This window comes from Gadus chalcogrammus, chromosome 7, assembly GCF_026213295.1.
Source record: "Gadus chalcogrammus isolate NIFS_2021 chromosome 7, NIFS_Gcha_1.0, whole genome shotgun sequence".
NCBI classification, from domain to species: Eukaryota; Metazoa; Chordata; class Actinopteri; order Gadiformes; family Gadidae; genus Gadus; species Gadus chalcogrammus.
The window spans coordinates 29,483,714-29,498,038 of NC_079418.1; the positions used below are offsets into that span (position 1 = coordinate 29,483,714).

Consider the following 14,325-nt stretch of genomic DNA (forward strand, 5'->3'; position numbering starts at 1 on the left):
GTGATCGACCTATCACCAAGTAGGAGCTAGTACAGTTCAGGTAGGATAAGTCCCACATCCCATTGCTTTGGATGGGCTCTGGAACGCACCAATAGTCACGACGCTGAAGTTGGCATCCGATTCGCAGCATCCGATTCGGCTTGAAAACCACTTAGAATCTTCAAATCGGTCCTGATTGAAAACCACTACACCTAGACTCTTCAAATCGGGACTACTTTATCACAGTGAGGCTATACATTATGTAAAACATAGTTTCAGATTTGTGAAACCTTTACCCTATTTGTGAAAATGCAATACAGGCTTATTTGAATGCTTTTTAGGTGTCCAGACCGCATTGCATTTTCACAAATAGGTTAAAGGTTTCACAAATCTGAAACTATGTTTTACATAATGTATAGCCTCACTGTGATAATTTAGTCCAGATTTGAAGAGTCTAGGTGTAGTGGTTTTTAATCAGGATCAGTTCTAATGCGGTCTGGACCCCTAAAAGGCATTAAAATGTGCCTTTATTGCATTTTCACAAATAGGGTAAAGGTTTCACAAATCTGAAACTATGTTTTACATAATGTATAGCCTCACTGTGATAATTTAGTCTAGATTTGAAGAGTCTAGGTGTAGTGGTTTTCAATCAGGACCCGTTCTAATGCAGTCTGAACCCCTAAAAAGCATTAAAATGATCCTGTATTGCATTTTCACAAATAGAAAAAAGGTTTCACAAATCTGTAACTATGTTTATTATAATGTATAGCCTCACTGTGATAATCTAGTCCAGATTTGAAGAGTCTAGGTGTAGTGGTTTTCAATCAGGACCGATTTAAAGTGGACCAGCTGCTGAATCGGATGCTGCGAATCGGATGCCAACTTCAGCGTCGTCCAATAGTCCTGGTTTGCTTGTGGCTATGAACCGATAAACAGGACCTTAAAGATGGGGCAACACTGCTGTAGCTCCTTGGGTTAGCTGTGCAGGCTACAGAGCACTATGATATAGACTGCTAAGTTAATCACATGCACCTGTTTACATTAAAGTTCTGATTGCAGAAACTGGTTACCATCTAGTTTCTACAACCTTTGTCAAATCTAGTCAAGCTAATCAATTTCTTTGTTTAATTAATAAATAATCTTGAGTTTTTTCGTTTTGCAGTTCTAAATATCAACGGTTTGCCCATGTATTATCTTTTTTTCCATCAGTCCATATCTTTAATCATCACTGATTTACCGACACAGATAAAAGGTATCATCATGGAAATAGTATTTACTTACATGACTCACAATTACATGAAATACTCAATATGTCTACTTACTGCAAGGATATTGTTGTAAATATTAAAGAATTACACTATGAATTGTCTGAATAATTGGAGTTATTAGGTCTTAAGTCTCAAGCTTTATCGACCCATGACCCAAAGGTCATCCCAGTAAAACTTACAGGACACTCTGGGGCAGGGACGCGGGAAGTGGGGGTGCTTAGGGTGCTGCAGCACCCCCCCCCCTGGCGGCCTCTGGCTGTAACTGCAAGTGAGAAGGTTTTCTGAACAAATCAATACTTTTTTTTTTTTTTTTATAATTTTATCATACAACATGATTTTTCATTAAATTATAGACATCCACCCTTTTTATGATATTTATGATATTATCATTTCATTTTATTTAGAACATTGTCTGAGTAGGCTGACGTAGGCTATGACGCACAACGCAGAACTGTCGATAGCTGAATATCGTAGCCTACTATGCTGAATTTACATAAGCATGTTGGTATTCAACATCTGTTGTAGTGAACATTCTAAAACTGGTGTAAAATGTTGCTGCCATATTAATAGACACGTTGAATGTTATCGTTATGATTCTGGAATACTGCACGTAAACTGGTTGGCAAAAAAAGAGCAAAGACGGACGGTTCACTTGACGGAGAAACCGTCACTTTCCTCATATCAGACAACTCGTAACTCTGGATGAAAATGAAGGCTTTCTTTTATTGTCACTCCTTTTAAACCTTTAGAAATAACCTCCTGAATCCTTGTTATAACGCTGTGTATAATCCCGGACCGCAACAGCTTGTCGGCATGTTGTTACTGTGCTGAATTTCACACACTATCAGCCGAGTTGACTCTAATTTCCACATTGTTTACTTGCTGACGTTTGTGAATAACAGTGGCTAGTTGGCAGAACTCTTTTAACACACCAGTAGAGTGTTTATCAGAGCGGAGCCCTGAATGTTGCGCAGCATTTATTATGACGTCATTATATAGACTCTTCCCGCGTCCCTGGTGTTACCTCCTATGTTTTATTCGATACTTTTCAACAGTGTTACCCCCTTATGGGTTTTTCATGACCACAGATAAAAAACGACAGTTTTTTTTACGTTTCATTTGATAAAAACGACAGTGTTACCCCTTATGTTTTTTTCCCATGATGACTGATGGAAAAACAACAGTGTTACCCCTTATATTTTATTTGACAAAGACAAAAGTGTTACCCCTTGTGTTTTTTTCATGACGACCAATAAAAAACAACAGTGTTACCCCTTATGTTTTTATTCAGTATATATATATATGAAAAAAAATATAAGGGGTAACACTGTCGTTTTTATTGGTCGTCATGAAAAAAAATATAAGGGGTAACACTGTCGTATTTTATTGGTCGTCATGAAATAAACATAAGGGGTAACACTGTCGATATTTATCAAATAAAACATAGGGGGTAACACTGTTGTTTTTCTTTGGTCGTCATGAAAAAACCCAAAAGGGGTAACACTGTCGTTTTTTATTGGTCGTCATGAAAAAAAAACGACCGTGTTACCCCTTGTTTTTTTCATGATGACTGATAAAAAACGACAGTGTTACCCCTTATATTTTATTTGACAAAGACAACAGTGTTAACCCTTATGTTTTTTTTCATGACGACCAATAAAAAACAACAGTGTTACCCCTTATGGTTTTTTTCATGACGACCAAAGAAAAACGACAGTGTTACCCCTTATGTTTCATTTGATAAAAACTATAGTGTTACCCCTCATGTTTCATTTGATAAAAACAACAGTGTTACCCCTTGTGTTTTTTTTCATGACGACCAAAGAAAAACAACAGTGTCACCCCCTATGTTTTATTTGATAAATATCTACAGTGTTTTCCCCTTATATTTATTTCATGACGACCAATAAAAAACGACAGTGGCACCCCTGTCGACGTTTTTGCAGGGATCGGAACATGAGCTGTTTAGAGTGTTAACCTCCGAACTTAACAATGCACCATCAAGACACCGGTTATAGTCATCACAAAGGTTATACTTGACTTTATAATTCGCATGAAATAGAGAAAAGTTACTTCCATCAGAGGTCTTCAACCGTACTTGAACCCCAGTCTCCTGGGGGTTAGGCAGAGTGCACCCCACTGCACCACTGAGACGATGTCAATACACAATAATCAATCATCAATAAAGAGGATATACATGACATTAAAATGTATGTGTGTATTTCTATTACTTCCCTTATGTTTTTTTTCAAGACGACAAATAATAAACAACAGTGTTACCCCTTATGTTTTTTTTCATGACGACCAAAAAAAACAACAGTGTTACCCCCTTTATGTTTTTTTTCATGACGACCAATAAAAAACAACAGTGTTACCCGTTATGTTTTTTTTCAAGACGACAAATAATAAACAACAGTGTTACCCCTTATGTTTTTTTTCATGACGACCAAAAAAAACAACAGTGTTACCCCCTTTATGATTTTTTTCATGACGACCAATAAAAAACAACAGTGTTACCCCTTATGTTTTTTTTCATGACGACCAAAAAAAACAACAGTGTTACCCCCTTTATGTTTTTTTTCATGACGACCAATAAAAAACAACAGTGTTACCCCTTATGTTTTTTTTCATGACGACCAATAAAAAACAACAGTGTTACCCCTTATGTTTTTTTTCATGTCGACCAATAAAAAAAGGAACAGTGTTACCCCTTATAGTTTTTTTCGTGACTACTAAAGAAAAACGACAGTGTCACCCCTCATGTTTCATTTGATCAAAACGACACTGTCGTTTTTTATTGGTCGTCATGAAAAAAAACATAAGGGGTAACACTGTCGTTGTTATTGGTCATCATGAAAAAAAACATAAGGGGTAAGACTGCTGTTTTTTATTGGTCGTCATGAAATAAACATAAGGGGTAACACTGTCGATATTTATCAAATAAAACATAGGGGGTAACACTGTTGTTTTTCTTTGGTCGTCATGAAAAAACCCACAAGGGGTAACACTGTCGTTTTTATTGGTCGTCATGATAAAAAAACGACAGTGTTACCCCTTGTTTTTTTCATGATGACTGATAAAAAACGACAGTGTTACCCCTTATATTTTATTTGACAAAGACAACATTGTTACCCCTTATGTTTTTTTTCATGACGACCAATAAAAAACAACAGTGTTACCCATTATGCTTTCTTTCATGACGACGAATAAAAAACAACAGTGTTACCCCTTATGGTTTTTTTCATGACGACCAAAGAAAAACGACAGTGTTACCCCTTATGTTTCATTTGATAAAAACGACAGTGTTACCCCTATGTTTTATTTGATAAATATCAACAGTGTTTTCCCCTTATATTTATTTCATGACGGCCGATAAAAAACGACAGTTACCCCTCATGTTTTTTCCATGTTGACCAATAAAAAACAACAGTGGCACCCCTGTCGACGTTTTTGCACGGATCGAAACATGAGCTGTTTAGAGTGTTAACCTCCGAACTTAACAATGCACCATCAAGATACTGTTTATAGTCATCACAAAGGTTATACTTGACTTTATAATTCACATGAAATAGAGATAATAAACTTCCAACAGAGGTCATCAACCGGACTTGAACCCCGGTCTCCAGGGGGATAGGCAGAGTGCACCCCACTGCACCACTGAGGCGATGACAATACACAATAATCAATCATCAATAAAGAGGATATACATGACATTAAAATGTATGTGTGTATTTCTATTATTTCCCTTATGTATTTTTTCAAGACGACAAATAATAAACAACAGTGTTCCCCCTTATGTTTTTTTTCATGACGACCAATAAAAAACAACAGTGTTACCCCTTATGTTTTTTTTCATGACGGCCAATAAAAAACAACACTATTACCCCTTTATGTTTTTTTTCATGACGACCAATAAAAAACAACAGTGTTACCCAGGGACGCGGGAAGTGGGGGTGCTTAGGGTGCTGCAGCGGCCCCTGGCTGTAACTGCAAGTGAGAAAGTTTTCTGAACAAATCAATACTTTTTTTTTGTTGTATAATTTTATCATACTACATGATTTTTCATTAAATTATTGACATCCACCCCTTTTATGATATTTATCATATTAGGCCTATCGGTACTATGCTGATTTTACATAAGCATGTTGGTGTTCAACATCTGTTGTAGTGAACATTCTAAAACTGGTGTAAAATGTTGCTGCCATATTAATAGACACGCTGAATGTTATCGTTTTGATTCTGGAATCCCGCACGTAAACTGGTTGGCAAAAAAAGAGCAAAGACGGGCGGTTCACTTGACAGAGAAACCGTCACTTTCCTCATATCAGACAACTCGGAAATCTGGATGAAAATTAAGGCTTTCTATTATTGTCACTTTCCTTTGTAAACCTTTAGAAATAACCTCCTGAATCCTTGTTATAACGCTGTGTATAATCCCGGACCGCAACAGCTTGTCGGCATGTTGTTAGTGTGTGAAATTCAGCCCAGTGTCAGCCGAGTTTACTCTAATTTCCACATTGTTTACTTGCTAACGTTTGTGAATAACAGTGGCTAGTTGGCAGAACTCTTTTTACACACCAGTAGAGTGTTTATCAGAGCGGATCCCTGAATGTGACGTCACCCCTCATCTCGTCTCTGTAAACAACGGATGTTGCGCAGCATTTATTATGACGTCATTATATAGATTCTCTCTCAGCACCCCCCCCTCGGACTGACTTCCCGCGTCCCTGCTCTGGGGGAAATGCAAACCCCAAATCGGCCCTTTTGGATGTCTGCAGAAGATGCTAAGGTAATGGTAAGTAAATAAAGACCCCTTTGAAGAACAGTGAGAAAATCAGTTACTGAGCGTCAAGAATGTGGAAGTCATTGTCTTCAATTGATAGGGAACAATTAGTTGGTAAATCTTTCATTGCATGGAAAACAACCAAATGCTTGACATCCAAGCATCAAAAAATAAAACATGCAACATTGATGACTGGGTCATTTATTAACATTGCGTGAAAAAAACAACATTTAACTCTTATTTCTGCGATCTTTCATGTACAGGTCCAAAAATGTGTTAACATTCTATAAAAACCAAATTAGACGTTTCCATACATTCAGACTTCAATGCATTAAAATAAAATAAAAGCAATCACAATAGCAAATTGGCATGTCAGTCACCCAAACAATCAGGGAAACCTTCTCCTTAACTCGCCAAAACAGTATAGATTGTATGAAACATTCACACTCATCCAGTTGGGATTGGGAAATAACGAGCCATAAACTGGGACATGAGTCATCATTTTTACCCTGAGACGGGTTGAGAATGTGCTTTTGATCCACATAGAGAACGCCATGTTAAGATTTGCAAAGTGATCTTCAAACACAAGACGGACACACTCGATAATTTGCAGTACTGCTGCTCCGAAGAACAACGTATACAATAAAGGCGTCAGTGACGTAAAAGGCTTATGAACTGATAAATATATACGTGACGCCGTGGAATATTATTGCGTAAAAGCACAAAATTCAGTGTCCAGGCCGCCAAAAAATAAAAAGATGGTCGAATCGGAAAAATGTTACACATATGATTGTCTGTTTAAGAGATCAATAAGATACATTTTAACATTTGACCCAAAAAAGGGTTGCATTCCGACAACACTGACGAAGACCCCAGCGGAACAACATTACCTCAGCCACATTTAGTCAGCCGTCAGTCTTCCGGTCTAAAACGATATCAGTCTTGCAATAAGAGAGAATGACATTTCTCTCTTCATACGTCTTGTGAAACCAAGCAGTTGCTTAAACCTCAGAAGTAACCCAGCAGTTTACCGAGCGCATGAAAAGGATTGCCCCGGTTTATTTGAGGTAAAGAGGCTACTGCCATATTGCACCTCCCTCTCTCTCAGTAATAGTAGCATATCTGCAGTCTCTCTCTCTTTCCCTCGATCCTTTAGTAAAATTGGCATGTCCGTAGCCGCCTCTCCCTCCCTCCCCCTCACTAAAAGTGGCATATCTGCAGCCTCTCTCTCCCCCCCTCTCTCTCTCTCTCCCTCAGTAACAGTGGCCTATTTCAATTCTCCACCTCCACCCTCCTCAGTAAAAGTGGCATATCTGCAGTAGTGATCAACCAATATATCGGTCGGCCGATATTTGCGCTTTTTACGCGTATCGGCCGATTTTTCCTGCAGTCTCCCCCCTCCCTCCCCCTCAGTAATACTGACAGACCTGCGGTCTCCCCCCTCCCTCCCCCTCAGTAATACTGACAGACCTGCGGTCTCCCCCCTCCCTCCCCCTCAGTAATAGTGACAGGCCTGCGGTCTCCCCCCTCCCTCCCCCTCAGTAATAGTGACAGGCCTGCGGTCTCCCCCCTCCCTCCCCCTCAGTAATACTGACAGACCTGCGGTCTCCCCCCTCCCTCCCCCTCAGTAATCGTGACAGACCTGCAGTCTCCCCCCTCCCTCCCCCTCAGTAATAGTGACAGACCTGCGGTCTCCCCCCTCCCCCCCCCTCAGTAATAGTGACAGACCTGCGGTCTCCCCCCTCCCCCCCCCTCAGTAATAGTGGCAGACCTGCAGTCTCCCCCCTCCCCCCCCCTCAGTAATAGTGACAGTCCTGCGGTCTCCCCCCTCCCTCCCCCTCAGTAATAGTGACAGACCTGCGGTCTCCCCGACTCCCTCCCCCTCAGTAATAGTGACAGACCTGCGGTCTCCCCCCTCCCTCCCCCTCAGTAATAGTGACAGACCTGCAGTCTCCCCCCTCCCTCCCCCTCAGTAATAGTGGCAGATCTGCAGTCGGCTCCCCGGGTCGTTCTTCCCGGGGCTGAAGAAGGGGCAGACGGGCTCCTCGAAGCGCGTGCTGAACATGTACAGCTTCTTCATGGTGACGGCGTCGTAGAAGCACAGGCGCCCGTTGTCGTAGTCCAGGTAGACGCCCACGCGCGGCGAGTTCCAGTAGTCCGCCACGGGGATGCGGCCGTTCTCGCCGTTGGCGTAGAGCCGGTCCTGGAGGCACAGGCTCCAGTAGCCCGCCGACGGGGTGAGGCTGACGAAGCCCTTGCGGTTGCTGGACTCGGTGGTGACGCCCAGGTACCACACGCCCTTGTCCTTGACGTCCACCTCCCAGTAGTGCTGGCCGCCGGCGTAGCTGGCTGTGGCGAGCACGCTGAAGAAGCGCGTGAAGCGCGCCGGCAGGTCGGGCTCGTGGCCGCAGGCCCGGCCCTCCTCCACCTTGGTGTCGAAGTCCGTGATCAGCAGGTTGGGGTGGGCCGTGTCCGGGTCCAGGGTCAGGTTCTGGGGCACTGGAGAGAAGGAGACAGAGAGAGAGACAGAGAGAGACAGAGAGAGAGGTAGAGCGGTAGAGAGCGAGAGAGAGAGAGGTAGAGCGGTAGAGAGCGAGAGAGCGAGAGAGCGAGAGAGAGAGACAGGCAGGAGAGAGAGAGGTAGAGCGGTAGAGAGCGAGAGAGAGAAAGAAAGAAAGACAGAGACAAAATGAGAGTAAGGGAGTGAGAAGACAACAGACGGAGAGTGAGACAGATAAACTTTCTTGAGCTCCATTTCGAAATGGAAAGATTACAACGACATCGACGCGTGTGAAATACGTGTATAATTCCGAGGTCAGAACCTCTACTAGGAAGAGAGAGAGGGACGTGACCCAAAGGGGGCGAGAGGGGTTGAGACGGAGAGATGCATGACGACAGACGGGTTAGACTGACTCGTGTGCAACACGTGCATCATCTTCTTCCACACGATGAGCTGGAAGGGCCCCGAGAAGTCTGTCCAGTCCGAGGGACAGTTCACCGCCTCCAGGGGGGGGAAGTCCTTGCATTGGACGGCTCTGAGGGTGACAGAGAACGCCGTTAGCACACAGGTACAGGCACTATGGAAGAAATGAACCATTACTTTGTATGGCAAACTATGAGCATTATCAGGCCTATATATCATATAAATACATTAATAGTGGAAAGCAGCTGCATCACCTCTTCCCTCCATAGGAGAGACTCGACACGGCGCCAGAGAGTCTGGGGTCAAGGCGTCAGGGTGCACTGACGTCAACTTAAAGTTTAGACGAGCTGCAGATGTTAACAATATGTCTCAAATGAATGCATGGCTGACCGGCCCTACCTTAAAAGGAGAACTAGTATGCATTCTGTGAGCGGGCATACCATAGGGGGAATAGCTTGATGTGTGAGAATAAAAAGACAGGAATCTTATGATCGGCAGTGCTTTGCAAACTACTCGGCCATGTTGTTGCTTGTTCAACAATAAAGTCTTCTGTCATACTTGCTCCGGACTCCTCGGTTCCTCATACTCTCTTATTTAGTTGAAGTGATAGAATTTGGTTATTATCTACCACAGCACGCGTGCGAGCGAACACACACACACACACACACACACACACACACACACACACACACACACACACACACACACACACACACACACACACACACGTCAGGATGTAGATGAAACATACAAATTGCAATAAACCAGTTTAATAGTGACGATGTGTGTTTTTATGCTATTGTTTTGCATCATCAAATGTGTAAGTTAGATACATCCTAATGCCATTAACATGGTATATTCAGTGAAAGCGGTAAATAAATACAGTATTAAACCACTTACTCATTGTAGGACTGAGCAAGACTCTGGAAAGAAAGAATGAAATGAAGGTGTTAATGACACAGAAAACGTTTTAAATTACACTGATTAAACATTTCAGAGGAAAGTAGTTGAACTTCACTCAAGTGGCAATCCCCTGGCAGACATTGTTTAGAATCCACTCTTCATTCAACAGGGTTTCAAAGTAAAGTACCAGGTACAATTACATAGACTATGAATGTTGCAGAATATGAGGACAATTAAAGTAATCGGCAGTAGCTACAACACCTAATACTAAACCATTTCCCTATTGTACATGTCAGCCAGTGGAGAAACGTTCCCTCTTGTTCAGCCAAGAAATGTCCCGAAAAAATGCAACCCACTGGTCTTGGGACTTGACCAATGATCAACAACGACAAAGAAACAACAACACCACCACCACAGACGACGTTGGCCCGCGACCGACCTCGAAGCTGGTCTTCCCGGCGATGTGGTCGTTGACGTCAGCGATGGTGGCGTCCACGACGGCCGCCTCGGCCTTGACCGTCTTGAGGTTGTCGTCGAGGACGGCGTTGGTGGCCACCTCCTCGGCGTCCAGGCCGTCCAGCAGCGCGTCGCGCTCGTCCAGCAGGAACTGCACCAGCGCGCCGACGTCCGCCTCGATCCTCTCCTTCAGACGCTGCTTCCTCAGCTGCAGCGTGCGGACACAGGGACACAGGGATACAAAGACACACAGACACACGGACGGACAGACACACGGACATGCGGACACACAGACGGAGACAGATTTTTTTTTTTTACATTTTTTTTTTTTTGGAGTTATTAATGATTTATTGTGCCGTTTGAGATGATGGCACAGCGCTTCTCATGCACGACTTAAGTTACGGTATTTTTACGTTGATTAAGGATTTTACAGTACTAGAACTCGGCCTGAGTCCTCTCAAAATGGTGGAGCATCACCAACAAAATATCCCATGATGCATTCTAATGTACCGTCCCTAAAGACTTGCATGACATTGAAATATAATAAGTTGCTGTGATCGCAACCGATTCTGATACAATTAATGTTTTAGGTGATCAGTTTAGTCTCGTATCAGGGGCACACTGATTAACACTGTCGAATGGAGATCAGCCGTGGTGCCGTACCTTTAACTCGTTCTTGGTGCGTTCGTCATCCAATCGGACGCTGGTACACCGCGACTTCTGCCAGTTCAGTTCCAGCAGCCTCAGCTGTAGCTCCATCTGTAGGGAGGACCCAGCAGCCAGTCATCTGCTTATCTGTCCCCTCATGGGATCATAGATCTAGAACATGCTATTTGACTATTGAATTTTGATTGACAGGATTCTTCGTCGCATGGTCAATTGAAAAAAAAATCAAGCCATTTCTTTTCAATTCTCCATTGTTGTGGTTGCCATTTTTAACTTGATTAAAAGACTGTAAAAAGGGTTGAATAGTTTTTAACGTGTATCAACCATCACCGGCCTAAAGATGTCCTGTTCCGCCTATGTATTAGCCTAACCCATTACATTTAATTGTCAGGATGGACATGTACGAATAACGTGTGAGCTCCTCCATTTTCCATCTGGACAAAATTACCTCAGCATCGACGGATTGATTTAATTGAGCATTGTCAGCAGAATACCATACACATGCTCACGCAGTGCAAAGTCTGTCCGACAGAAAGAAGAATATCTTCTCATATATACGTATAAGCGACACAAACCGGTTCCAGCTTGTGATGTTCAGTTGGCCTATGAGGGATCTCATCTTAGCTCCAGGTTATAGCGCAATCGTATAGGATGCGTTGAGACTGACATCTAACAAGACAAGGATTTTTTGATTTTGTAATACTGTCGGGTAATACCCTGGTCTACCATTACCATATCATTTTGTATTATGGGTATCTGTGAGGAAATCAGAGAGGAGGAGGAGGAGATATGAGTAGATAATGAGCAGTGAGGCACCTGAGATGGCAAAATTCTATTGTCAGGGTCCTTTGATTATATGTTGTATAGCACTGTGGGTTATTTTAATGCTATCATAAGATAGTGTCTCCGGGCAGACAGTGTCCCTAAAGTGGCATGAGTGATCCTTAAGGTCAGTTGTGTAATTCATTGGAATGTAGAATCAAATAGGATAAGATAATCCTCTACAAACTCTTTGTTTTTTCAGGAATGCAGAAGTAAATCAGTTCATGACCTGGGAGTATCATGCAGACTGTGCTAGTACATGAGACTGTTAGAGGCTGGACTATGAACACGTGATCACGTCAATACCTAGCCTTGCTCCGCCCGCCTACGTACTTCCGCTCAATTTTAATTTCCCTTCAGTACTGGGTCTGGATTTGCAGTATATATTTGCGGGTTTTCTGCAGCAATTCTTTTGGCTGTCCAATCGGCGAAAAGAGGGATTGGCTGAGAGCAATTTCGTTGCGGTTGTGTGCTAGTTTGAGTTGTAGCCAGAAGACGTTTGTCAAGAACAAACGTTAGCGATTTGCTTTTGGCAGATCAAGAGTGGCACTAGGCAGATCCAATCGTTTTAAACGCCAACAGACACCCGCCTTCAAGTGAGTTAACGTTTGTCAATGGAGTGGCCAGACACTCTGTGCAAATGAAATTGAGTACGAGAATCTGGTAGGACCAGGCTAGTCAAGACCTTGTCTCAAAACTCTTTTTCATACCTTCATGTCGTGGACCACTTCATGCACTGGGACGACCTCATGGTGTCTACAACATAGAGAAGATCACAGGATTAAGGCCCATGTATAAACCCGCACACAGACACACCATGCAGTAGTACACACATATTACCAAGTATTCAGATAGAATAGCTTGGGCCAGTCAGAACCGAGGCCAAACAAGTGGTTTGATAATAGATATTGGCACAATAACAGCCTTTTGTTTGTACTGGTGAGCAGGGAGAGTTGAGTCAAGGACGTCGATGTTTAGACAAGAGTTCAGCCTACAGCCTCACGCAGCAATAGAAGGCTGCACATGACACACAACAAACCACACACAACACACCACACACCACATCCCTTTGGTTTTTAGGCTTACTTGGCAATGCAACCGTTTCCGATTGAATGCAATGCCAAACAAAAAAAGATTATGATGCCAAGTTAAACGCACCATTGTTGCATTATTAACTGTTCAGTTAATAGCCTTTTAAACTGAATGATGAACTTGTAAGGCCAGTTTTAGGAAACAGGTGATATTACAAGACGAGTGAACAGCAGTAACAACTTGTTAAAAACACACACACACTCTAACTACATCCTAATCCTCTTCTACTAAGTAGGTAATACCTGTGTGCTCTAGACTCCCTGCAGACTACACAAATGGGCATGTGGTCCGTCTCGCAGTAGAGCTTCAGCTCCTCTCCGTGTTGCTCACACTTGCCGTCCACTTTGATCGGTTTGCAGGGTGGGGGACAGGAGCTCAGCGACTCAAAGTCCTCCACCTTGGCCACCAGGTTCTGGACCAGGTAGTTCTTGGTGAAGGTCTTCTTGTTGAACACCTGAGACAGAGACAGACAGTGTGGTAGATTTTAACCGAGATATAAAACACTTTTTAAGAGAGAGAAACCCTTGAGGGGTCCGGACCAAGTATTGACAAAAGACTTTATTGTGTAAGAACAATAACAACGATAATAGCTGAGGGGGTCTGCAGCTGAGGGGGTCTGCTTCTTTATCCACACACACACAACAGTATCTTTGTTCGAGGTTTCCGCCCACATCAATCATGAGTTTGTCCGACCATATTTTCAACAAAATACTTTATGACACCAGTCTGAGGTCAGCACGCATTAACCCCGTAGCTTCCTGCCCCTATCATGGGTTCCTTCCAACATACGCTCTGACCCCAGACTCACAGGCACCGTGTGTCTTCTACCATTAAGATATACAGGCCTAATACTAATCATAGTTTACCATAGAATATAATCATTAATTTCTACCACAAGAGTAGCACAGACATCATCCAGAAACTGCCTTTGACAAACGATGTGAGAGGAATGTGAACACAATGTGTCCCCGTCAACGCATTTCTCTCCCATCGTTATCTTCGCTTCCCAAAAAGGATGCAATGAGGTGACGTCATCTGACGACGCTGCCAACACCGTGCCGTCCACACACCCACGAGGCCGGCCACTTTTACCAGGACCACAATACCGGAGACACGACACGGAGCTACCGGGGAACAGACAGACAGGGAACGACTGACTGACGCATGGGAAACAACCCATCAGCAAACCACCACCACAGCCACATACCGCTCGACACTGGGGACACTGGTAACCACTGTAGACGTCGCCCGTCTCCTCCCAGTGCGTGAGGATGCAACAGCGGCAGTAATTGTGTCCGCATTTTAATATGACGGGTTCTTTGAAGAAATCCAAACAGATGGAGCACGACAGCTCTTTCCTGAGGTCTTCTCCTGCACCACTCGCGGTAGCCATGTTGGTCCTTAAAAAACAACAACACGGCGCGCAGAGGTAC

The 14,325-nt window shown here is 43.2% G+C and overlaps 1 protein-coding gene across 1 annotated transcript; it reads right to left on the reverse strand.

Annotated features, from left to right (window-relative positions):
* Positions 1–7,999: 7,999 nt before the first annotated feature.
* trim47 (tripartite motif containing 47) lies at positions 8,000–14,316 on the reverse strand. The gene is made up of 8 exons (XM_056595515.1): positions 14,100–14,316; positions 13,135–13,346; positions 12,511–12,556; positions 10,976–11,071; positions 10,296–10,520; positions 9,854–9,876; positions 8,944–9,065; positions 8,000–8,529 (listed from the first exon to the last, which is right to left on the reverse strand). The coding sequence occupies exons 1-8, from the start codon at positions 14,283–14,285 to the stop codon at positions 8,000–8,002; spliced, it is 1,440 nt and encodes a 479-aa protein (XP_056451490.1). The 5' UTR covers positions 14,286–14,316.
* Positions 14,317–14,325: the final 9 nt, after the last annotated feature.